Source organism: Pogona vitticeps, chromosome 3 (assembly GCF_051106095.1).
Source record: "Pogona vitticeps strain Pit_001003342236 chromosome 3, PviZW2.1, whole genome shotgun sequence".
Lineage (NCBI taxonomy): Eukaryota > Metazoa > Chordata > Lepidosauria > Squamata > Agamidae > Pogona > Pogona vitticeps.
The window spans coordinates 25,518,629-25,527,677 of NC_135785.1; the positions used below are offsets into that span (position 1 = coordinate 25,518,629).

Sequence of the window (9,049 nt, forward strand, 5' to 3'; positions counted from 1 at the left end):
AATCTGGAATTCTGAGTTGTGCCTGCAGGACTCATTCAACTTCACAAGCAACACGGGAAGTTATTCAGGGCGTTTTCAAGGTACCAAGGAGGGAATATGAAATCCAGACGGTATGGCCCAACAGCCTTGCGTGATTTCACAGGGAATACCAGAGGATGGCTCATAAAAATCTTGTGTGTGACTACTCTGTATGGCAAGATGCCCTGAGCTTAGTCTGGCTGACTGTAGGATGAGTTCTCCTCTGCTATCAGTATTATTTGCTTCAGGCAACTGCTGAATGCTATGGAAGTGCAAAATGCTGAATAAATAGTTTTTAAAGGATGTTAAAATATCTACCTACAGGCATCCAAGTCAAATCCAGCAAACTGTTCTGTGCAAGGGTTCACCCCTCAAGATACAAGAGGAGAAAACAAACGCAGTAATCAAAACACACAGCAATGGCATTTTGACACAGAGCCAGAAGTAGCAGAGGAGAAGATGGGAGCTCAGACTTATTAGACACTTGCTTAGTTTCAAGGGATTTCTTTCAGCACCCTTGGCTGCCTGGCTAGGGAAACATAGACATTCCATGGTTTTTTTCAGCTGTGTAAGATCTGGGCAACTGCTTATGCTGACATTTTTTCCCATTGTGTGCAACAACTGACACACACAAAAAACACCAAGAATCCAAGCAACATTTAGATTCCATTCCCTGCATACCCTTCTTCCAAAATGATTATCACAGTAGCTAGACCCAAAAGGGATGCTTGCTCCCAGGGGATATTCAACACATGCCTTTGAGACTAGTACCTTGGCTACTGATACAAAGTATGAATTGCACACAGTTGTAGAGATTAAAACAGGGATGGGATACCTGTAGCCCTCCCTTGCCCGCCCACCTACCCCCCCAAAAAAGCCTGAAAAAAAGAATAAACATGTGGTTCACCTTGAAAACAAAACACTGGAAACACCACATGCTCTTCATTTTGCTCCCTCCCCCAACAGGTTTTTTTTAAAAAAACTAGAAGTTAAGTCCTGAGTCCACTTCCCTTTTTCATGACTAGTTAGTTCAGTCCAGGGTAGAATCTAGGATGGAAAATTGAACGCCAAAGTTCACTCATCTCTGCATTAAGGGGCAACCTTGGTAATAGAATAAGAAAATCAAGCAAACCGCTGCCTGGATGTCCTCAAGGATTCACAGGAGTTGTTTGCTCTGATCATGAATTCTCAGTGAGGAATGTGGGATGGAAGGGGGAGAGAAGATGGAATACTTTATAACACTAACAGCTGATAATCTTTGGAATCAACTGAATAGCGTGCAGGCTTCTAGGTTAAGCATGCACAAAGTCCACCCCAGCTCCTCCCAGTCATCCCATCATATAAACAAGCAGTACTGAAAAGAATTGTGAATATTCTTCTCTATGCTCATTCCAACGCCAAGAGCTTAATAATCCATTCTAGCAGTGATAATATAGACATCACATGATACAGTTATTCTAGATTAGTCAGGAGCTAGTATGAAAGTCCAGTCCTGTTTACACAGCTTCTTGTTCACACCACTAAAAAGCACTTTTCTAGAATTGCTGTCTTTTAGTACTGCGGTAAACACATGTGCCACATCAACAAACACTTTGTTATAAATAAAATAGGTAGCATTGTAATGCCTTTATACAGACTTATGTTTCAACCAGCAGGAAGAAACAGCAGGAGAGGGTTATTATATCATGGGCTGTTTATGGGCTTCCCAGAGGCCATCTGACTGAGAGAAGATAAAGGAACTTCTCAGAGGTTACATCAAAATTTGGGAATCTCTTGCTTCAAGGCATTTGCTTTGATTTATTTCACCACATTATTTCATAGATTTCTCCTTATGCTTGACATCTGATTCTTGTGTTTCATCACATGCTGCACTCCTATTATTAATCTATTATAGTTTTGCAAAATTTATATCCCTTCTACTAACTGATGTTGCCTACCTTTGCAAACTGTTCTGTGTGCAAACCCCAGGACAGCAAGAGGCAAGCTTTTGTACAAATAAATGGGAAACAGGATGCTGTACACAACACAGATCTCATCCAACAGGGCAACAGCTGTTCCCTATTTGTTTTACTCTATTAATCGCCTTACCCTTGTGGACCAACCTGCTGTAAGTTTTTGCCTTCAGAACACCCACTCCAAGATAAAGGTTTAAAACACCCCTGTACTTATGTACATAGTTTCCATTAAGGTATGAGAGGGTCTAGGCTGGATACACTGAAAATCCTTGAATAACACACAACTATGGTGGCAACTGGCCATCTGCCTTTAACCTAGGTAGTAGCTAAATAACCTTTACTGGGCACAAAACTCAACATACTGACTAGGACCAGTGGGGTGGTTAGGCCAACCTGTACCTACTCATTGCTGCAACCTTCAGTTCAGATCATTAATTGAACTGTTAATTGAAAAGCCAAAATCACTGAAGGCCCCACAGATGCTTTAAAAGCATGAAGGAGAGTTTGACGTGAAAACCTGTTAAATTACATTAAACAAAAAACACTCAATAATTTTTAAGAGCAGAAAAACTGTGCAAAAGATATGTTGATGAGATAATGTTTTTCAGACTCAATGAGACTTCTCTCAAAGCTCCTTATGCTTAGTTCCATCTGAAGTACAGCAATGTGCTTATGACTCACCGGTATCTTATTTTGACCTTGTCATTGTCAGGATTGCAATACAGTCGTTCCAGATGCTCTTGTGAGTCAGTAGTCACGCTCTGCCACATTTGGGTCGCAGTCCTCCTGACCTGCCAATGATAGGGCAAAACAGTGTGATGCTTGGGGCAATCGCTTCCATAGAGGCACATGCCTTGCAGGAAATCCACACAGATGTCAATCCCGTCCTTCTGGTGAGTGTGATACTGCAGCTGGTTCAGCAGTTCAAACACAAGATCAAGCGAAGCCTCCTCACTTTTGTTCTGGAAAAGGCCAGTCCCAAACATATCACTTGGGTTTGTGTTACTCTGGACTAGGCAGCTGCTGCTATTGTTGTCCTGGAGCACTGCAGCAGGAGGGTAACCTTCAAGTATCTTGTCAGGGCATGAAAGAAAGGCAGCAGCATCACTGGAGGCAGCATGCAAGGAGCGGTCCTGGAATGGCTCGTTAGGAGAGGTAACAGAGGGGAAGCCCTGTTCACCAGGCTGGGCCTCCTGCTCAGGATGGCTATCGGATATCTGTCCCTGGACACTCGAGGCTCCTGCCACCAGCACTGGTCCATTGTTGTCTGGTTGCGGGCATGGAACGGGCGCCACCAGGTTCTTTTTCACAACAGGTTCACACAAGTTACTATGGCCACGGCTCTGTCCCCTGGCCACGAAGATTCCATCCAAGGTGCCAGCACCAAGCAAACTAGTAAAGATGGGCCGTAAAGCGCGCAGCGCTTCCGTATCCAGTCTCTTTTGCACTTGTGGCTTCTTCTTAAAGCAAGGCTTGATTGGTGGTATTTTTTTGGGAACCTGCACAGGCGGGGGAAAGACCTCTGCCGGAGTAGGATCCTGCATCTGTGGGCAGTGGGTCTGCTGAACGATGCAAGGTGGAGCTAGTTCGGTTTCCATCCCTTTTGGATTCCGCCTCTACCTCTCACCCCTTCTTTCTTCCTCAGAGTCTCCTTCCAAATTCCCAGCAATTCACAAGATCCAATCTAAGGCAAGAAGTGGGAAAACATGGTCGTTAATCTTTAATTTACTCACAGCTGACACAAAACAGGATTCTCAGAAAGCAACGCTCTCCCTCTGCTCTGCCACTACCTTAACTGTCTCTGTAGGCATCATCAGACACCAAAAACAAAATACAAGGCTTTAATTCCTCAAATAAATGTATCATTCCTCCCTCCACCCTTTACTTCCTTCCTTCCTCTCCTTCCCCCTCTCTCACACACACTTTCTCCGATCGCCCCTTTTGTTCAAACAGGATTTCTTTAAGTTCATGTGAATGCATTTGAAGGACTACATTGTTCCTTCCTGTCCCTCTCCCCCCCCCCGACTCCTACCTATTGAATAAATACATGTTCCATGACAGTTAGATCATCCCCCAAAATGCTACTTACATCCTCTTCTTACAGAAAGACCTTCGCTCACAAAGATGGCATTTTACCTCATTCATTACAAAGTTCCATGTGCAACTCAGAGGAGAAGACTAAGAGCATGTGGGAATGTGAAACTGTTTGAAACAGTTTCTGCCTGGACAGATTCCTGAGAGATGGTGTTCCTGTTCCCATCACTCATGGCGCACGCCCCTTCGCGGCTTCAGTTAAGTGCCTAGTCACTCCCTCTTTCTGAGCCGTTTTGTAGTTTCACATTCCCACATACTGCCAGTCATTGGGTCTGAATCACTGGCCAAGAACTCAGCTGCCGCCGCCGCCCCCACCACTCCTTCCTGACAAAAAGTGACACAGCCAACCCCCTTGCCAGCCTGCCTTGCCTGCCCCCTGCAGGCCCAATGCTTCTACTGCAACCACTGAAAGGAAAAGTTTGCCAAGCGGCTTTGAGAAATAGTAAAGGGAGCACAAAATTGGGGGGGGGGGGGGTGGAGTTTGCAACTGGTTACTGAGAACACAGAAGCCAGACTTGCTTCACATCTTCAAAGTGTTCTGATGGCAGATCAAGAGATGCATCTGTACAGAAAGTCAGAGACAATGCTGGCTTGAAGAACACTCAGCTACAGAGAAATCCCCTAAAATTACACAAGTTGCGGTAGGAAAGATAAAGATGAGATTCAAATACTGCAGTTCAATCAGCTTTGTGTTTAAGCAGCTGACCATTAACGAAAGGAAAGAAGGAACGGCACACAGGCAAATTGTGTGCAGACACATGAGCAAGCCAAAGAGAAGGATTTCGCTGCTCTTTTCTGCCTGTCTCTCTTCCCTGTGCTCAGTACAGAAACCAATTCTGGCTGTCCAGAATTGAAAAACCCTGCACTCAGCATAAGCCAGCTGGCAGGTCGGAAAGATAAAACCTCTTCCTCCTCAACCAGCATAGGGGTTTTATTTTGTTTGTTATTATTTCCTGCAGGCTAGCAATTGGGAATGGGGGGTAGAGATGAGGCTGATTTCACAGATACTGTCTCGGCTAACAGTTTTGTTGTGCAACACAAAACAATTCCAGGACAACTTATTCCAAGAGCTGCACTGTTCAAAAAAGAAACATTGCTTTACACAACAGCATGTACTGAGCTGTAACACAGGATGTCTAAAACAGCTTCATCTTCAACATCAGAGTGAAGATTACATACGTTCACTTGACATTTTGCCAGCTGAACAGAAAAGCACCTCCTCCTCAGTCATGAGGAGTTCAGTCCCAGCTAATTAAGGGGAAGAAAAAAAAAGAATTTACAGGGCACAGAAGAATCTCCTGCCAGCTAGGCTGCAGTTAACTATGGAGTCCCTTTCTAGAGCAAAAAAGTCTAAGCTTTGAGGGGCTGCCAACTTAAGGTGGTTTCCTGTACAAATCCCTAAAGAGTGTCGCAGCCTGTGTGGCACAGGAGATGAGTGGGATAGCTTCAGAGCCAAAGGAACAGTCTCCTGCATCTTAAAATATAAGTTCCATTCATTGCATTTCCTAGAGCTTTCAAAATCAAGCACCCCCAGCCTCCTCTCCTAAAGGATCTAATTCTGAGATCATTTATTTCACGCACAGGGTGCTAATTATCCAACACAAGTTAGTTATCACTTTTCTGCCCCAACATACACACAACTAAATCATGCCAGAAATAAGAATTTATTCAATTTTTTGGGGGGGGGAGAGAACGACTCTGCCAGTGAACTGTACATGTGTGATGGGATTTCTTTAATCCATATTAGTAGGTGCAAGAACACATTCACTATGAGGACTCTTTCTGATTAAATTAAAAGGAAAGACATTTGCTTGAGCTGAGCTGAAGGCTAACACTGCGCATTACTTCTGGGGGGCACGAAGATTTATTTCCTCGAGGGCTACAGAGCTTTTATTTTCCCCAAGGCTTCCAAAGGGATAGCCGCGTTAGTTAGTCTGCAGCAGCAAAAAGGAGAGTCTCGGGGCACCCCTAAAACTAACAAGTTTTGTTTGGCAAAACGGGACTGGGATCGGCCGCTTCCGTAGACCAGGCAGGAGGCATCCAACTTCTCGGCCGGTCTCGCAACCCTCCAGGGGGGGCCTTGACTTCCGAGCAACTACGTCTAGAAAGGTGCTCCGAGGAACACCCTGTGAGGAATTCATCCGTCTTTTCTCCCTTTCAAGTCGAACCCAACTACCGAATAATAATAATACAGTAATTTACAAATAAAATAAAACGGGGGGGGCTAGATTTGAGAGGGCAGGATGGGGGCAAACCTACGAGCTCAAGGTGCAGAGAAGAAGCAAAGCAGCGTTGCAATCCGACCTCAGGCGTCTTTACTCACAAGTAAACCCTCGCATGCTCCGAGGAAGGCTCCTGCTGCCAAGGGAGAACGCTCAAGTGCGGGAAACGCCTTCTTTCCAAGTTAATTAGCAGCACGGAAGAGAGGGAGCCAGCGGGTTCCTTTCTCCCGTCCCCTCCAGACGCCTTTCCAAGAAGTCTTTCTAAACTGGAAACTGCAGGCAGGCAGGCAGGCAGGCGGGCCAGGACCACCCCCCCCCGAGGAAGTTACCGGAGTCCGGGCGCCGCTTCTCTTTCCTGCTCCCCGCTGCGGCCGGCCCCCAGCGGAGAGGGTCGGAAGGAGGCGACGGAGCCAAAACCCGGGACGAGGGGGGGGGGGGCGCGCCTGGTTATGTCCACGGGAGCGGGACCGGCCAAGGAGGAGCAGCCTCGCCGAAGAAGCAGCCCGCCAGGAGGCGGCCGAGGAGCGAAAGGACAAGCGCGCCGCCGCCGCCGCCGGCGTCTCTCTCTCCGAGCCCCTTCTTTCTTGCAGGCCCGCCGGGCGAGAGCTTAGCGCCGGCACGGCTCCTCAGGCTGGGCCAGCCTTTCCTGCTCTGCTGAGCCTCCCCGTACGTGACAAAGCACCCATGCCGGCCGACGGGGAGGTGGTGGTGGTGGTGGTGGAAGAGGAGGAGGCGGCGGCAGCGGCTGTTGCACCACCAATTCCCAGCCGGCGCCGCTTTCCTTGTTCTGCTGCTGCTGCTCCTGCTCCGAGCGCCGTCGGCGGTGTTGCTCCTCACATGGTCCTTCGGAGCCTTTTTAAACTCCGCTTCCTCAAAAGCCCTCGGCCCAGGCAGCTGCACGACCCGGGGGAGGAGCCAAAGCAACCGAGGAAAGGCTCGGAGCGGTTTCTTCCTCTCTCTTTCCCCCCCCCCCGCCTGCCCTTTCAGCAAGCGAGCGAGCAAGGAAGGAAACCAGCCCGCTCCTACTCCGGAGCGCATTCCAAGCGAAGCTCCGCCTCAGCTTGCCTTTTCCTCCTTGCCGTGGCTTTTCACGCCGGTCCCGCCCAAGAGGGGCCGGCCCCGGAGGCGGGGCCTCGCGGCAATCCCGGGGGAATGATTTTGCATAGCTTGGAGCCGGTCCTCCCTGTCGCCGGGTTTGGGGAAAAAAAAGGGGGAAACACAGAACGCTGCGCGGGGAACGGCGGCTACGAAGGGTCTTGTGACGCTTTAAGGATGACGGGCATAAACTTTCGTGGGAGGGTAGCCGACTCAAGGGAGCTCTTAACCGACTCCACGCTATTATTCCACGGAAGTGGATGCCGAATAAAAGGATGCCGTCTTTAAGGCGGCACAGGACTCTTCGTTGAGTGTGCGCCCACGCAGAAGGCTGTTTTGCAAGGCCCGCTTGGTTCCAAAGGGGCAGAGAGAACGAGGGAATTCGGAGCGCGGGGGGGGGGGGAAGGCGCTGCTTGGTTACCTATGGTTTCTTTTGCTTCCCCGAGTCGAGGTGATCCCAGGCGACCTTTAAACCAGCTGGCTCGGAGAGGAGAGTGAACGATGCGGGCAGCCTCCTCTTCTTGCCTTGTCGTCGTCACAGGGCTGTTGGGCAACTCTTGAGTGGTCGATCAAACCAGCCGCCGCCGTCTCAGCCCGGGTAGATTTTCGGGTCAAACGAGAGTTCAGTGTTCAGTTTCTGTTAGAGCTGGAAGGGAGGAAATGGGAACCAGAGAGCTGGGAATGATTTACTCCCCCCCCCACCATCTTGTCAGGCTGTCCCAGCTGGCTTAACAGGAAACTCGAAGTATATTACCTCCATACACACAAACACATATGCACACACATGCAGACTCCTTGAGGATTTAGACTTGCACCTTTTTTTTTAATGAAAGAGGAGGAGGAGGAGAAGGGGAAAAAGGAACCGCGGAGCCCTGCGAAACAGGGCGGGGACGAAAGTCAAAGCTGAGGAAAAAATAGCTTCAAGGACAGCGATTCCGTGTGAGGAAGCTGTTCGTGAGAAAAAGAAAATATTTGATATGCTGTTTTGTCGCGCGCGCACACACGCACACTCACAAATGACTAGTATCGACCTACAGATACGAAAGTGGTAATTTCACGATTATTTACTCATTTAGTGTTCTCGTCTCCAGCACCGTGTATTATCTGTATAGCACTTGGTGGTGGTGTTTCTTCCCCCCTCCCCCTAAATTTACAAAGTGCCCTACAACCTTTAGGTGAAGAGATTTCCCTCTCAAACTGTAGTCCTCCTGAACCTGCAAGCCAGGACAAACCCCATTTTACAGATGAGGAAGGTTAGGCAAGAAAAATTAAGAGTTTTGATTTGGAACAGAGCAGTGGGGCCCTCTTATACAGCTCTACTCAGCCCCAATGAATTCAGTGGAGTTTAATGCCCAGCAAATGAACACAGAACACAGTTACTATACAGTGTACACATTGTCCTAGGAATATTCCCCCGCTGAACTCAGTAAATCTTTAGTTGAAACCTACACAATACAGTACAGAACATTTTTACATAGCCCCTAGGCCCTACCAATATTCAGCGTTGTGCTCTCACTCATGAATTACAATTCAAAAAAATACATTTAAGGCTTCATTCCTATACCTAAATGTCTGGGAATAAGCTCTACCAATGCAATAGGATTCAGTCCACGGTAGACATGTATAGGATTGCATGCTAAATTTTTAAGCAAAAAGTAAAACTTC

At 47.9% G+C, this 9,049-nt stretch overlaps 1 protein-coding gene across 6 annotated transcripts in view; it reads right to left on the reverse strand.

Annotated features, from left to right (window-relative positions):
* TIPARP (TCDD inducible poly(ADP-ribose) polymerase) overlaps positions 1-7,935 on the reverse strand; it is a 34,920-nt gene extending 26,985 nt beyond the window's left edge. Inside the window, exons 1-2 of one of the 6 annotated variants that reach the window (XM_072996108.2) lie at positions 7,806-7,935; positions 2,655-3,657 (exon numbers count right to left, since the gene is read on the reverse strand). In XM_072996108.2, coding sequence (XP_072852209.2) covers positions 2,655-3,571 — 917 coding nt within the window. In that variant the 5' untranslated portion in view covers positions 3,572-3,657; positions 7,806-7,935. Of the gene's footprint in view, positions 1-2,654; positions 3,658-4,062; positions 6,230-6,326; positions 7,331-7,805 lie in introns of those variants that run through there. The other 5 variants (XM_020781952.3, XM_020781950.3, XM_078389074.1 and 2 more) reach the window with 5 other exon arrangements.
* Positions 7,936-9,049: the final 1,114 nt, after the last annotated feature.